This window comes from Eulemur rufifrons, chromosome 8 (genome assembly GCF_041146395.1).
Source record: "Eulemur rufifrons isolate Redbay chromosome 8, OSU_ERuf_1, whole genome shotgun sequence".
Taxonomy (NCBI): domain Eukaryota; kingdom Metazoa; phylum Chordata; class Mammalia; order Primates; family Lemuridae; genus Eulemur; species Eulemur rufifrons.
This window is the reverse complement of record NC_090990.1, coordinates 45107322-45124836: the sequence shown is the minus strand read 5'-3', so window position 1 is coordinate 45124836 and position 17515 is coordinate 45107322. Positions and strand designations below refer to the sequence as shown.

The 17515-nt window shown below is 38.5% G+C and overlaps 1 protein-coding gene across 1 annotated transcript in view; it reads left to right on the top strand.

The window, feature by feature from the left end:
- C8H1orf87 (chromosome 8 C1orf87 homolog) overlaps nucleotides 1–17515 on the top strand; it is a 71455-nt gene that overhangs the window by 37848 nt on the left and 16092 nt on the right. The window contains exon 7 of the mRNA XM_069478009.1: nucleotides 5057–5154. Within this exon, the coding sequence (XP_069334110.1) occupies nucleotides 5057–5154 (98 nt within the window). The remainder of the gene's footprint in view (nucleotides 1–5056; nucleotides 5155–17515) is intronic.

Genomic DNA, 17515 nt, shown 5'->3' with positions numbered 1-17515 from the left:
TCAGGGGGTTTATAGATAGACTATCTATGGCTTCCAAGTTAAATAAATCCAGTCTTAAGGATAATCTATGGGTCTTGTCACTCAAATCAATGGAATTTTGACCATTCACAAAGAACAATAGAGAAACATATCAAATATCTGTCATCTTCATTTGTGGACTCAGTCATTCTGTTCCTCTAGCATGTCTTGGTGCAATGATGGCCTCTGATAGAAATTTATTTATTCACTACCCTGACCATTACCCAAGTCAGGTATAGACTCAATAGGGCTGTAGAAGCTAAGAAATTCCCACACGTGCAGGCTCAATTTAACCCCTTTATACATAATCTATGTTCTTCGCTTCTTGAACTCATCCTTTTTCTGCCTCATTTCACAAACCCCTCCCAAACTTCTCCCAGACCTCCCAAAAAGAGCTAGCTAGGACACATGTTGCTCTACCTCTAATTACTCTTCTTCATTTTCATAAAGCTTCCTAATTATCACTTGGAGGAGTTCCATTGCTGAGATAACTGGGGTTTGTGAATGTGAAGTTCATTCTTGTGGCAAGACTTTAGCTACAACACTAGTTTAGTGCACTAGGACTGTAAAACCTCTGTAAGACCATCTTATGCAGTTTGTCAGCCTTCTTTCTCATATTTAGTTGTTTCTGTAGCTGTCCACTCTGCCCTAAAACTATAAAAAAAAGATTTTTACTAACTTTGAATCATTCCCCTCCTCCAGTGCAATAGCCATCTATCTGATCAATATGACACATTTAATCTATTCTTGCATTTGACATAATAATGACTCAATGTGTTCTGGGCATATGATAGGCACTGAGAACAACAGACTTTTATGATTTAAGTTCCTGATTTCTCCAGGAGCTCAGGGGAAAGGCATCATTTTAAACATGTCATCACAATTCTGGGTGCCAATGCTGTGATGAAAGTAACTTTGAACACAGAGAAGGAACACCAATGTAGCCTATCTTGAAAGCTCTCCAGAGAAGATGAGGCAAACACTGAATCTTAGAGGACAGGCAAATTTGTCAAAGAAGGGGAGCAAGGGGGCACAGGAACAAGGGAAGAGACAGAAAAGGTGTTCTAGGTAAAAGGAACAAGGTGAAACTTCATTGACATGAGCAAGAGCATGGCTAATTCAGGAAACTGTAAGTACCTGTTCAAGCTGACTTTAGAATGAAAAGTAGGAGCCAGTTTATAAAAGATCTTTCTAAGGAGTGTAAATTTTATCCTGAAGGTCTAAAGTCATCACTGAAGGATATTAAACAAGTGAATGATATGCTCAAATTAAAAATTTGAAAAAAAAAAAAAAAAAGAGCATCCTAATAGAATTTGGAGAACTGGTTAGAGGTAGGCAAAACTAGGGGCAGATAGACCCTTTAGAAGGCTGTTTCAATAATCCAGGCAAGAAATTATGAGAGTTTAAACCAAGGCAGTAATAGGATGGATGGAGGCATTCAGGGTGTAGAAAAGAAGGTCTTGATGACGAATTGGATATGGGCCCTGAATTAGGAGAAATCAAGAATAGCTCCCAAGTTTCCAGCTCTGGCAACTTTGTGGATGGTGGTGCCATTCTCCAAGATGGGAAACAGAAAAGGAGTAATGAGGGTGGAGGGTAGAGGAATGGATTATGAGTTCAATTTTGAAAATATTGATCTGGGTAGAGAGGTTAAAGCTGAATAACGATTTAAGGCTCCTCAAATACAGAGTGGAAGTCATGGGAGTAGTGAAGATTACCCAAGGACATAATGGAAAGTGAGAAGGGAAGAACCTGAGGGAGAGCACTCATTGTTAAAGACCAAGTGGATGAAGAGAACTCACCAAAGGAGACTCGAAATAACCAAAGGAGACATGGGAGGGGTCAAGAAAGCCAAAAGAAAAGAGAGTTTGGAGAAGGGTGACATGATCAGCTACATCCCATGCTGCAAAAATCAGTCCTATAACTAGGACTGAAGAATATTCATTAAATTTAAAACCATGAAGGTTTCTAGTAACTCGGCAAAGAGACTTTAAGCAAAGAGATGGGGTAAAATGCAAATGGAGCTATACCTGGGGAAAGAGGGTGGTGAGATACTGTGCACCACTCTTTCAAGGAGCATTTTAGGGAAATGAATATTTCAAATGTCATTTTGAATAACATAGATATTTTATTTACTTCTGATTAAAAATATTTCCTTATTAAACAGAAGAAACTACACATAAATATTTCTTCCTAAGGGTCATCGTTATGAATATTCATGCTTTAAAGAATTTTAATTATAATCCTGAATAAGATGAAATGGCTGTGATTTTCTGGTAGGTGTTGCTCCTCTACAACTGTCAGCAGTCAGTTCTCAGCAGCTATCAATCAGTCAGCCTCTAGAAACCCTGATGTACTATTCCTAATCTGCTGTTTCATTTTAGCCTAGAGCAAAACTCAGTGTTGCCAGAAGTGAGTGATCTGTTTATAGACTAACCTCTTGATATTGATGTTTAAAAATACATCAATATGCTCTAATCATGAGGATAATTCAGTTCTTATTTATGGAGTGAAATGGTATAATGTGACCAATTTCTACCTCTCTAACTTTGTTTTTTACTCACCTCTACTCATACACACTCCACTCTTCAATGACTTCAACTCATTCATTCACTCCCTCATTCATCCATGCATTCATTTATTCAACAATTATAGACCATCCAAGGCAACGGTGATAAGAAAATGAATGTAGCCCAATTCCAACCCTGAGTAAGCCACTGCCTTGTAGAGACACTCACCAAATAACAGACAATTACTGCCCAGCGTGAAAAGGGGTATCAAGGGATAGCAAAGTGGATACTGTCAGAAGCCATGCCATTTCTAAAAAGCAACATGCTCTTTCTTACCCCTCATTTACGCACACTTTTCCTCTGCCTGGAATTCTCCCCAACTCCTTATTCTTCTGGAAAACTCTATTCATTTTTTTTTCATGTTTCAAATCAATTTTTTTCCTCCTTTTAAGCTTCCCTGACAATACACCTCTGTACCTAGTAATATGCAGGTTTCAAAGCCAGATTTGTTGTCTTTCCTTCCACAAAGACAAATGAAGATGAGCCTTTTCTTGCCATTTTAAAATGTAGGTTTTATGAGTATTCAGGTATGATGAGACAAACAGACCAGGAGACAATCGCCACTGAAAAGGTAGTTTGTTTCTCACAGTTGCTGAGACGAGGGGGCATGCCACACCACACTGGGCTACAGAGGGAAGGCCCCGGGCAGCCAGGAGGCAGAGTGGGGTGAGGGGGAAATGTGGGCATGAGCCTTTATTGTGGGTTTCTCAGGAAGAAATGGACAAAGCAGGGTAAGCAGGTTTAGGATTGGCTAGTTGGAATAACTTCAGCAGCTCTGTACCTGGCCCTGGGGTGATTAGGGCAAGGGAATAGTGGCTTTATCAGAGCACCAATAAAGGAGATGGTTGGGGTAATGGCTTTGCATACGAAAGGCACACTTTCAGGAAGGGTAGTTTATCCTGGGTCAACAAAGCCCTAGGATGTTAAAGCATCAGTACTAACAGCTATGCTTAATACAGCCACTATACTGAACTTCCTCTAAAAATAGTAACAGTAGCTACTAACACAGTTTGAATATCCCTTATCTGAAATGATTGGAACCAGAAGTGTTTTGGATTTTAAATTTTATCAGATTTTGGAATGTTTACATATACATAATGAGATATCTTAGAGATAGGACTCAAATCTAAACATGAAATTCACTTATGTTTCATATATACTTTAGACACATAAACTGAAGGTAGTTTTACACACTATTTTTAATAATTTAGTGCATGGAACAAAAGTTTGTTTAAGTACTTTTGTGCAGAATTTTCCACTTGTAGTTTCATGTCGATCAAAAAGTTTTGGATTTTGGATTTTCAGATTAGGGATGTTCAACCTGTAGTTAGATTTGGACTAAATAGCTATTTAGTAGCTACTATTTTATTATTTATTTAAGTAGCTATTATTAGAAATGTCTAATTTAGTGTTTAGACTAAATTAGATATTTCTTTTTTCCTTCCTGCTTACCTTCCTCTCTCCCTCCATTCCCTATCCCTTCCTCTATACCTCTCTTTCTTTCTCGTCTCCCACTTCTTTCTTCTCCTCTCCCCTTTCATCTCTCTATTTCCCTTCTTCCCTCCTCTCCCCTCCTGTCTCCCTTTTCTCCCTCTTTTTCCTCTTCCCTCCCTTCCTTCTTTTCTTCATTTCAACAAATATTGACCATATGCCTACTAGGGGCCAAGCACTATTCTAAGTGCTTATTTTATCACGTAATCTTCACAGAATCCTGGGAAATAGTAAATACTGGTCTCCTTTAGTAGATGAAGTAACTGGGCATAGAAAGGTTAAGAAACTGCCCAAGGTCACACGGATCATGGGCAGCAGGTCTGGTGCTCCAAATGTCTGTCTGAGTCTAAAACTTACATGTCTAACCATTATTCTAAATATACAATACAAGCTATCACACCTCTAAAAGTTTAAAATATTTGAATCTAAGTACCATCCACCCACCAACCTGAGAAATGAACTGGTTTTAAGTACCTGGGAAACTGTAATGATACTTCATCCATTCATGTAACAGATATGTATCTGAGCATCTGGTTTCTAGATAAGTTCCATTATTTGACATTAAGGAAAACTTAATCTCCCTAAGTCTTGGTTTCCTCATATTTAAAATGTAAATGTTAATATTAACCCTGCTAATACAACAAACTTCTTTTATAAATCAAAGTGGATGATCCAAAAATATTATGCAATTTACCTATATAATGAAGCATATATAATTCCTAGGCCTTGACCCATGGCTGACAAAAATATAAGGTCAGCAATTCAAAGCCCAGTGGTTTCTGAGTAAGAAACTAAAAATTTGCTGTTGGTAAGCATAAGCATTCAGTTAGACATTCTTGTCCTAAATGATATGCCAATGGTATAATGCACTCCTGGGTATTAATTCTTTGTCAAAATCATATAGGTTCTAATCATTGGAAGGAAATTCAAATATTAATTTTATCCTAGTAAAACTTCAAATCTTTTTTAATTTTCAGGTCAGGGCTATATGTGGGAAGCATGGATTACATCTGACTTTGAGTCTGCTGGAAACGTTGCTTAACCATCAAGATTTGGGTTACCAAGATGAAATAAAGTAAGTTGAGTTTTGTTACAGACTAAATGTTTGTAACTGCCTCCAAACTGATATGGTAAAGCATAACTCCCAATGTGATGGTATTAGGGGGTGGGGCCTTTGGGAGGTAACTAGGTTTAGATGAGGTCATGAGGGTAGAACACCCATGATGGGATTAATGTCTTTATAAGAAGAGGAAGAGACCACAGAACTTCCTCTCTCTGCCATATGAGGATATAAAAGAATGCGGCCGTCTGCAAGTCAGGAAGAGGGTCCTCGCCAAGAACTGAATCTTCCAGCACCTTAATCTTGGACTTCCCAGACTCTAGAACTGTGAGAAATAAATGTCTGTTGTTTAAGCCACCCAATCTATAATATTTGTGATAGCAGCCCAAACTGATTAAGACAAATTTTTATTCACATGTTCTTCTGTTAGGATACCAAACACACAGACCTGTCTGTAGACTAGAAGTTTTATATGTAAAGCAATCAATTTCATCACTTAAGTTAAGAAATATTCATTTTTACTAAGACCAAAGGGTCTCCTTGGCCATAAAAAGACAAAGCAGGAAACTTCCACTTTCAGCTACTACAGACTGCCAAGGACTAGATTTACCATTCCACCTTAAACATCTGAAAACTAGAACAAAATATATGAAACAATGGTTTGTAAGACATTGGTCATCAAGCAGTATAGAACAGTGATTCCTGAGAGAAGAGACACAGATGAGGTGAACACACATTATTGCACAGGAAGGAAGGATTCAAACAGAACCCAGAATTCTCCCTGAGTTGAACAAATAGACTTGGAGTCCAGGAAGGTCAAGGAAATTGGAATGCACAGTACCAAGAAGCAGAGCAGAGAGAGATACCCAGGAGTTCTCTCTGGGGATTTCTAGGAGTTACCCCTGAGTCTTCATGTGAGTACTGGCTAACATACCTATTTGAGGAAAACACCCAAGCCCAGGGAAACACCAGAAAGAAAGAGGTAGAAATATTCTGAGATCTCACATAGGGTTGGGAATACTCCATGTTTCCACCAGACAGTAAGGATCATTTCCCTAACAGATGTAGCATTGGTGGAGCCCTTAGAAAGCTATTGTATTGTAGTGGGGACAAATTACCCTGGACAAACTCAACAAATCTTAAAAGCTCTAACAAAACTTAAAAATGATCAAAATGTTTCTGAGCAACTTAACTACCTCTAAGAAAAAAGCCCTTCAATTTCTAAGTTATAAAAAATCTTGAATAATCAACAATATAAAATTCATAATTTCTGAAATTTTTACAAAAATTGCCAAGCAAAAAAATAAGTAGGATAAGTATGGTCTATTATTAGAAGAAAACCAATCAATAGAAGCAGATTTGTAAACAGCACAGTTAATATATATAATAAACAAAGATGTTAAAAGAGTAATTATAAATACACTTCACATGTTCAAGAAGGTATAGGAAAGCATGAACAGAATGAGAGATATGGAAGATGTAAAAAAGGCCCACATAAAACTTTTAGAGATGAGAAATATAATATCTTCTCCTCTAAAACAAATAACCCCACTCTAATAATGAGAAAAATAATTAGACAAATCACAATGAGGGATATTCTATAAAATACCTGACCAGTGACCCTCAAAACTGTAAAATCTATCAATATATTAATATCAATATTGGTCCATCAACTGTAGCAACTGTACCATACTAATGTAAGATGGCAATAAAAAGGGAGATGGGATGTGAGGTATAAGGAAATTCTCTGTATTATCTTTAAATTTTTTATGTAAATCTAAAACTATTCTAAAAAATAAAGTTTATTTTTAAAATACAGTGGGTCTAAAAGAGAAATATTCATGATGGCAACAACAGAAGATTAAACATAGAGTAAAAAATAACTCAACTTGAAGACACAGAAATAGACACTATCAGGGGCCAGCACAGTGGCTCATACCTGTAATCCCAGTGCTTTGGGAGGCCAAGGCAGGAGGATCATTTGAGCCCAGGAGTTTGAGGCTGCAGTGAGCTATGATCAAACCTTTGCACTCCAGCCTGGGTGACAGAGTGAGACCCTGTCTGTAAAAAACAAAAGAAAAAACATACACCCCACCATCTTATATAAAGTTCAGTCCGGGCGCGGTGGCTCACGCCTGTAATCCTAGCACTCTGGGAGGCTGAGGCGGGAGGATTGCTTGAGGTCAGGAGTTTGAGACCAGCCTGAGCAAGAGTGAGACCCCGTCTCTACTAAAAATAGAAAGAAATTATCTGGCCAAGTAAAAATATATATATAATAAAAAAATTAGCTGAGCATGGTGGCGCATGCCTGTAGTCCCAGCTACTTGGGAGGCTGAGGCAGTAGGATCACTTAAGCCCAGGAGTTTGAGGTTGCTGTGAGCTAGGCTGACGCCACAGCACTCACTCTAGCCTGGGCAACAGAGTGAGACTCTGTCTCAAATAAATAAATAAAATAAAATTCAGTGTGAAAAAAATGAATGCAAAATTAACAGAGCATCACTGAGCTTCTAAACATCAGCAGCAGCCTAATACATGGGAAATTGAAGTCTCAGAAGGGGAAGAGAAAGATGGGGGAAAAAAGATTGTTGAACAAATAATAGCTGCAATTTTTCCAAATTTGTAGAAAACTATAAAGACAGGGACTCAAGAAGCTCAATGAACTTTGAACACAAGATATTTGAAATAAACCATACAAAGCTTCATTATAATCTAATTGCTTAAACTAGTGGTAAAGAAAAAAACCTTAAAAACACAGAGATAAGGACAAATTACAGAAGCCCTCCCTTATCTGAGATTTTGCTTTCCACAATTTGTTACCCATCATCTGAAAATGTTAAATGGAAAATTCTAGAAATAAGCAGTTCATAAATTTTAAATCGTGTGCTGTTCTGAGCAGCATGATGAAATCTCACATGGCCCTGCTTGTCCAGTCTGGGACATGAATTATCCCTTTGTCCAGCACATGTATTCTGTACATGCTGCCCACTCCTTAGTCACTCAGTAGCTGTACTGGTTATCAGATCAACTGTGCTATCATAGCCTGCTATCAATTAACCCTTAATTTACTTAATAATGACCCCGAAGCTCAAGAATAGTGTTGCCGGCAATTTGAATATGCCAAAGAGAAGCCATAAAGTGTTTTCTTTAAGTGAAAAGTTGAAAGTTCTTAACTTAACAAGGAAAGAAAGAAAATCATATACTGAGGTTGCTAAGATCTACAGTAAGAACAATTCTTCTATCCATAAAATTGTGAAAAAGGAAAAAGAAATTATTGCATAGTATCTATACGATTTGGTACTACTTGTAGCTTCAGGCATCCACTGGGGGTCTTGGAATATATATATGCCCCAGAATAAATGGGGATGATTGTAATTTCTTTCTTAAATTTTTGGTAAAATTCACCGGTGAACACTTCTGGGCCACGTGCTTGCTGTTTGGAAATGTTATTAATTATTGATTCAATTTATTTAATTAGTAAATTAACTCTATCTTCATAATATACCCAGAATCTGGTCACTTCTCATCCCCTCTATTGTTACTTAACCACATTCCATCCAAGCAAACATGATCTTTCTCCTGGATTTCTATAACAGCCTCCTAACTAAACTCTGCTTCTATTCTTATCCTTAGTGTATGCTCCATTCAGCAGCTGTAGTGATCTATTTAAAAACCTAAAACAGTTCCTATCATTGCTCTTGCTCAAATCACTGTGAGAACACCTTATTTCACTCAGAGAGAAAAAAAAAATCAAAGTCCTTGTACAGCATTCTACATGATCTGTTCCCCATCCTTTGTCTGGCTCCACCTAAAACTGTTCCAGTTACACCATGCTCCTTGTCCTCCTCAAATACACCGTGCAACCTCCTTCCTTAGCACCTATCCTTTGAATGCTTCCTACCCAGAATGCTCTTTCCCCAGGTATCCTCACACTATCTTCCCTCACCTTCTTTATTTTTGCTCAAACGTGTCCTTGTCAATGAATCCTACATTAACCACCCTTTTTAAAGTTGTAGCCCCATCTTTTCTCCTCCTTAACCTACTCTTCTTTTGTTTTCTTCTATATGCTTTTCAACTTCTAATGAATTAGGTAAGTTGCTGATTCATCATGATTATAGTTATTATCTTTCTCTCCCTGTTAGACAATAGACTATGGTGCCTTGAGGCAGGTAGGATCTTTGTTTTATTCACTGATACATCCCAAGTGTCTAGAGCAGTGCCTGGCACAGAGTAGGTACTCAATAAATATTTTTGCACTTAAATTGAATTAGGGGAGGAATAGAGTCTCAAAATACTCTCAGGGATGCTGATACATGAATTCTGCCCAATCCCTAGCTCATGGGCAAATTGAAGGAGAGCTTTCCCCACCACCTCATCAAAATCAGATTCCTTGTGCTGTACTCTCTCATAGCTCCCAGTCATGTTATTTTCTAACACTTATCGCTACTCATATATATTTGTCCACTTAATGTCTACATAGTGATCTCCACGCTAGCAAGGAGCATGAGTGCCTCACACCATATTCCCAACATCTAGCCGAGTACTTGGCATATGGTAAGTATACAGTAAATATTTGATGAATTCATTTTTTTCATTAATTTAGCAAACATTTATTAAATACCTACTATATACCAAGCACTACTGAACTAGACATCAGGAATATGGATATGAATAAAAACAAAGCCCCTTCTCTCATGAAGCTTATATTCTAATGAAGAAGAGAAATAATAAATAAGTTAGAATATATGGCATATCATATGGTGATAAGAGCAATACAGAAAAATAAAGGATAAAGGTTGGAGAGTATCCGTCCATGAATAAATGAATGATGATGGGGTTAGGACATTGAGCTTAGCCAGTGAATTTCCACTGTATCAGCTCTGGACACAGAAGTCTCCCTTCTCTAAAACCTTGGGGATGGTTGAGTGAGGATGAGGGGGATAGTTAAGCTGGAAAAGCAGAAAAGTAAGCTAAGAGCTGAGTAAAAAACCAAAAAGTTGAAATTGAGAGTCCCAAAAGGCACCAATATAAAGGGGACAAAACCAAGTATCAGAGTTCATGTTATACCTGGTACATAATAGAGAATCAATAGATATTTGTTGATTAAAAATCGAGGTCCAGAACCAAGATTCCAAGAATCGGGATCATAAGACCAAGGGAAAACAGGGAGTAAGTGAGGTTAGGCTACTTATTATTATATCAATATTCTCAATTCCTCACTGTTTTTGTGTAGATCAGAGAAGCACACAGATTTCTTTATTCACCTGTCTTTGACCTTTAAATGTTCAAGGACATCAAAACCATGAGAACCAAAGAAGAATTGCATTTACAAGAGATAAACCTGTTTCATCCTTAAGCAGTCATTGGCTAAAGCTTCTTCTGTTGAATTAAATCCATTCCGTTAAGGGCTTTGTATGCAAACCTATATCCTTAAGAGATTAAAGATGCAATTTAGACACACATTTTAGGAGCTGAATGCACGAATCATTATTTTAGTACATATTGTCCATTAATCTGCTGTTCAATTGGGAACCCATTTGGAATGTGGCTGCTTGCTAATTAGCAGGATTCTAGTGCTGAGCTGCTTCCTGATTAAATGTCCTTTAGAATCAATAAAACATCAGGAGGGATTATGGTGATGTGGGATTAGCCCCATCTAACCAAATAAAATGAGTTGTGTTCCCTTCTTAAACTGTCATGTTGTGAGAGCTGACGAGAGGAGCAATTTTGCAAACCCTGTTACAAAGTTGTTGTTGTTGTTTTTTTAACATTGAGATTTGTTTTTTGCCATTTGCCTACCAATTAGCAGAGACATTAGTGAATGACTGCCAGGGTAAGGCGATTTTGAGAAAGACTTGATTACGATTTCAAATCTCTACTCTGAATCACCCTTTTGTAAAATGAGTTCAGGTTGTGTGGGATGGAAATTATTATCCGTGTTCTTGGCCAGGAACATGTAAGTCAGAATTAGCATTTAATGTTTCTGTGTGACTTTGCAATAAATGGTAATTAAGGAGGGCAGAGAGAGAACAGGAGGCAAACTAATACTCTAAAATTGTATTGGCAAAATTAAATGCTTCAAACCAGTTTAAAACACATGCACACATGCCAAATTGTGCTGGGGGAGGGGATAAATAATGAAGCCGCTGTGGAAGCTTCATGAATAGGGTAGAGCAATTGACATAGCCACAAGTAGGACTTATCATACACATCTGGCCCATTATTGAGAGTGCAATTAAGTTGAAAAGGACTGGTTTGCTAATCCCAGGAACAAGCAGAGGATTTTAGGAGATAAAGGAAACATGAGGTGTCTGATTCAACAATTACTTTTTAAAGGAAATAGGAAAGTGTTAGGTATAAGCTATTAGAGATGTGGTTATGGATCTTCCCACTGGCTGAACCTTAGAAATCAGACCTGCTTTTTGTCTTCCAAAGAATAATGATAATATAGTTATTATTAAGGGCCAACATTTATATTGTATTTACTATATTCCAAGTAATGTTCTAAGTGCTTTATAAATATTAACTCTCTTAATCCTTGAAACTGTCCCATGAAGTAGGTACTATTATTTTTCAAAAGAAGAAATGGAGGCACAGAGGCACAGAGATGCTAAATTAATAAATAACTGATAAATGGATTCATCAATAAGAATAAGTCAAATGCAGACTCTCTAGCATCAGAGTCTTGGCTCCTAAACAGTACTCTATACCAACTCTCGTACAAGTCCTACGAAACTCAGAAGCATATAAGATTGTGGCTAGGCACAGGGGCTTTGGGCAAACTGCCTGACTTCCAGAGCTGGCTTCACCATTGAGGTTGGTGCTGAACACAGTTCTGGATTTGAGTTTAGTATCACTTGCCCTCTCCTCCAGGAGCCCGGAGAAGTATACAAAAGGGGGAGGATTTAAGCTCCAAGGGCAGGTATGATCCAAAGAAGGCCAGGTCCTAGAAGCAACTTCTCACCAAGTTAGCCATCCCACCACCCCTCAGCCCCCATCCATGGAAAAAGGCAACACGAGCTCTGGAATCATATACTCCTAGATGGAAATCCTGGCTCTGAAATACACCAGCTTTGGGAATTTGGGCAAGTAAGGAGTTTCTCTTAACCTTAATTTTCTCATCTGTCAAATGGAATGATCCTTTTTGTCTACATTTGAGAGTTTATTGCCTCTGTATCAGGGAAGGGCTGCGTTTCTCCCAGTTTACTGGAAAGTTGGAAGAATTCAACTTAGACTACATTTACAAGAAGGTGAGAGCACAGGAAGACAGTGCAGTGGAATGAGTGTCCCAGCAGCAGGGATAAATAATGTGACCAAAATAACCTCCCGACCGGAGAGGGTAAGGGACTGATGCATGTGCACCTAGTATCTTCAAGACATGGTGCTAGATGCTCTACATGGCTACATGGCATACTCCCAACAGCTCCGTGAGTTTGTTTTTCTTTTAAACCCACTTCACAGATGAGTTAACTGAGGTTTAGAGACCTTAAGTAAATTACTTCTAAAAGTTAGCCTTCTTTGTATTTTCTTTGTCCCCATTAAGGGCTGAAATGTGTTGCCCAAAAATTCATATGTTGAAGCTCTAACCCTCGGTACTTTAGAATGTGACTGTATTTGGAGGTAGGGCCTTTAAAAAAGTGACAATTAAGTTAAGATGAGGCCGTTAAGGTGAGCCCTAATGCAATATGACTCAGTCCTTATAGAAAAAGGAAATTTGTACACACAAAGAGACACCAGGGACACAAGTGCACGGAGGAAAGACCGTGCACAGAGGACACAGCAAGAAGGTGGCCATCTGCAAGCCAGGGAGAGAGGCCTCAGAGGAAACCAAACCTGCCAACACCTTCATCTTGAACTTCTAGCCTCCAGAACTCTCAGAAAATAAATTTCTGTTGTTTAAGCCACAGACTGTGGTATTGTTACCGCAGCCTTTCTTAGTCCACTTGGCTTATAAACAACAGAAATTTATTTCTTACAGTTCTGGAGGCTGAGAAGTCCAGGGTCAAGGCACAGGCAGATTTATTGTCTGGTGAGAGTCTGTCTTCTCATGGATAGCCATCATCTCGCTGTGACCTCCCACGGTGGAAAGGGAAAGGTCTTTCTTAGTCCTCTTATAAGGACACTAGTCCCGTTCCTGAGGGCTCTGCCCTCACGATCAAAACACTTCCCAAAGACCCTATCTCCTAATACCTTGGCAGTGAGGATTTCAATATATGAATTTTGGGAAGACACAAATATCCAAACCATAACACAGTCCCAGCCAACTAAGATAGTCCCTAAAGGCTAAAAGCCTCACTGGTAGTCTCCTTCCCATCTGTCTCCTCCTTGTAGCATATTCTGTTCCCCTTGGCTGGAGTAGAGGATTACAGGATTCTGAAGGGAATGGCTATAATGATTAAATTCTTTCAATGATGGGACTTAATTTTTGATTCTGGCAATCTTAGCAGAGCTGACTCTTCAGCACTGTTGTATACTTCATCTCAGCTGAGCTTGGTGGGATTTGTAGGAACTAACCAGGTGAGAGATGGGGAAGAGTATTTTAGAGAGAAAGAGCAGTAGGTGCCAAAACTGAAAGGCAAGTGAAAGCATAGCAAGTTTGGAGAACTGCAAACTGTTCGTTATAGCTGGAACATACATTTCAGGAGGCAAAGAAAAGTGATGGACTTGGGAGGTGAGCACTCGCACACATTTTGACTGAAGCCTGTATGAACCTCATAGAGGAGCATGCCATCTGTAACTACTTTCATCAAGATTATAAAGGTGTTTCAATAAAATAGCCCACATTTTGTGTGTTTAGTATGTTTACGTTTGTTTTGTTTTTACGTATAAGGCTTTTTGTATAAAACGGCATCTGCTTAACAGCCCCGAATAAAATTCCTATGAACAAAGAAAGAGGCAAAAAACATGTAAGTAGAAAAAACTAATGGGCACTCTAGTGTCAGAATGTAGAGGGAAAGTTGGGTGTGGTGGCGCACGCCTGTAATCCTAGCACTCTGGGAGGCTGAGGTGGGAGGATTGCTTGAGCTCAGGAGTTCCAGACCAACCTGAGGAAGAATAAGACCCCTTCTCTACTAAAAATACAAAAATTAGCCAGGTGTCATGGTGTGTGCCTGTAGTCCCAGCTACTCAGGAGGCTGAGACAGGAGGATCACTTGAGACCAGGAGTTTGAGGTCGCAGTGTGCTACAATGATGCCACTACACTCTACCCCAGCAACAGAGTGAGATCCTGTCTCAAAAAAAAAAAAAAAAAAGGAATCTCCACTACCTATAAATAAATGGAATATGGGAAAAATCAAGGGATTGCCTTCCCCATGTTTTGCTCTGCCCACCTATAGGCATGGAACATGCCTGTCTAGAACATGCTTCATCCTTTCGCCACAGCCTTCCCCTTGATTTGGAGACCCCAAGTTGTAACCAACCAGAAAATCACACAGGTGCTGCTTCCTTGTGCAACCTAAGCACTGCTGCTCTATGCCTCTCCTTTCCCTCCCCTCCAACCCAAGAATACACATATGTATACCTCCACACACAACACTTTCCTGTACCTATTTAGAAAGCCCAAATTCCAGAAATGGCAGAGCAGAAAGTTGGGGTGAATAAGGTGGAAAGGGGAAAATATGACTATGGTGTTTGCATCTGGTGAAGTGTAATTCCCGAATATAAAGTCATGGGGGTTAGAACAGAGAAAGGAAGAACGCTGGTAGTTGTATATGCTATGGAGCATATAGATTGTGACATACTATACCAGTTTGGGGTGCCTAATATCTAACAGGTATGGTGAGAAGATCCTACCAAAGTGCACCAGGCAAATGCCTGAGAGGCACCAGGAATGGGTGGGAGTTTTCGTCTGCCCTTGATTGCAGGTCTAAGAGAGCAGTGAGCAAGGCCAAAGGCAATCAATGCAACTCATCTGCTGGGTTGAACCAAATGTGAACAGACCTTCATTTGATGCTGAATAAAGAGAAAACTGCAACGTGCAATGCCTAATGTGTTTTAAAAAATACTGTAGAACATGGAAAGGGAATCACAATCCTGAAGATTCCAAATCTCAACAAATCTTTGAAAATGATCTATAGAAACCAGGAGAATTTTAGAAAACCATTGTGGTTCTCTATAGGATATAAGAAGCCATGTCCCCCATTGAAATGAATTGGAAGGTAATAAACATAATTAGATAAAAATGCTGTAAAAATGCAGTTTAAAAAGCACAAAAAGTGAACAGAAGAAAGTAGAAAGAACTTGGGGAAATATGGATGGTTTCAAGGAAGCTGACACTTTTCTAGCAGAAGTAAGAGGTAACCAGGAATCAATACAAAAGCAAAGGTAACACTAGAGAAAATCTAATACCTAATGTCAAACTTAAGAGGCTTCCACAAAGTCTAGAGAAAAAGAACAAAGAAGAAAATGAGGATAATAGATATAGAAGAATAAGAATAGAGATTCAACCTAAGAGGCCTTGGTATTGTGGAAAAGGAAACTAGAAAAATTGGGAAAAGAAATAAAAACAAGAGTTCCAGCTAAAGAAGCTTCTCAGAGCTGGAGAGAAAGAAAGAGTCCTCTGTGCAAAGAGTGAAAGGACTCTATGATCTGAGCTAAATTGAGCAAAAATGTATACACATCTATCCCAACAAAACTTTTGTATTATGAAGACAAAATTATTCAAGGATCCAGGCCAAAAACAAAATAAAACTAACCCAAAGCAAATAAAGGGGAAAATTAATTATAAATGAACAAAAATCAGATTGACATCAGACTTCTATAATAATAAATGCCAGAAGACACTGGCGCTGTGTCCATGGAATTCCAAAGGACAAAACAATGCAACCTAAGCCAAGTTACATTACGTCCATGTAGATTTGGAGTCAGGCAGCCAGGGTGTAAATCCTGGCTGTCCCACTGATCCATGTGCCCTTGGGCAAGTCATTTACATGCCTCATAATGAGTGACTGACTCAATTAAATGAGATAGTGTACAAAAAGTACTCGGAATATTCACTGAATGCCATTTTAACTTGGTAAATCAGATAAATTTGGAATTTGAACTCACTTCTGCCTATCTAGAATCAGGCTCACAGAATTTGTCCTCCAGTCCTGACCTTTCTGGCTTGACACTGGAGATTTGGTACCTACTTTTGTTATTAGAATTATAGTGCCTGTTACGGCATCTAGAACCCATTCCCACATTTAAGTTGTGAATGGTACTTTGAAGGTCTTAGGGTAATGTAAAGAATATGGGAGAAAAGGAATATTTAACTGGGAGGATCTTAAGAATTTTACTGGTCATAGAAGGCCTATACACCATTCAAATCAGACAGTATCCAAGTTCAATGCTTAGAAAATTTTCCCACAATCTCCTTCCCCTACTACCAGCATATAATCAAGAAGAGGCAAGAGAGTTTCTGGTGCGATTTCATGCAGAAGCCTTATCTCATATTTGATATCTAAAAAAAATTACCTGATAACTCCTGACAGCTATGAAAAACAAATGTTGTACAATATGTAAATATTAATGAATCTTGTTTTGGCTTCTTAAAATATAAGTAGAGAGTCTTTTTGGACCAAATTTAAGGGCTACAACCTGGGAGACACAGACGCAAGTTACCCTGACTATATGCTCCTTGATCTAGGGCTTTTGCTTTTGTGTTGTGTTTTGTATTGTTTTGTTTAATCACAGGGTCAGAAGATGCTGTAGGCATAAGCCTGGACTTCCTACGAGGGTCTGGAAAGAAATTGCAGGAAGTGACGAAGACAAGAAATGATTCTATTGCAGTTTATTTCCAGATCTGTGCTCATATCAGATCTTTATGTAATTACTAATATTTCTCAAGAGTGCTACTTCTCCAAATTTCTCTTACCTTCCTGGATCTGCAGCATCTGATAGTCATCAGCTTATCTGATTTTCAGTCCTGCGTATCCATACCTCATCATTCACATACCCAAAAGGGTATGAGACCCCAGAGGCCTCATTTTCAAAACCCAATATCAGGATGCATGTCTTAACCAAAGAACTTTTCTAATTTGTGATATCATGTATAGGAAAAGTTTTATGAGGTAAAAGCAAAAGAAACTATTACATATTTAACCCATCATTTTTATTTAAAGAGACTAAAATCATATGATATTAGAACTCTTCTAGAAAACCCAGGATACATATTTCACAACTTGTTCTTTTTTGTGTGTGACTTCTTCTGATGGGCAAGACCAAGATAAAAAATATCTATTAGGTGCAATTTGGTTGCTAGCAACAGAAACTGCCCTTTGCTAACACAAGCGAAAAGAAATATTTTGAAAGAATATGTTAGTAAGTCATGAAATTTGTAGAAAATAAAACTTCAAAAAGTACCAGAACCAAAAATTAAGACAGAGCTAGAGACAGAGT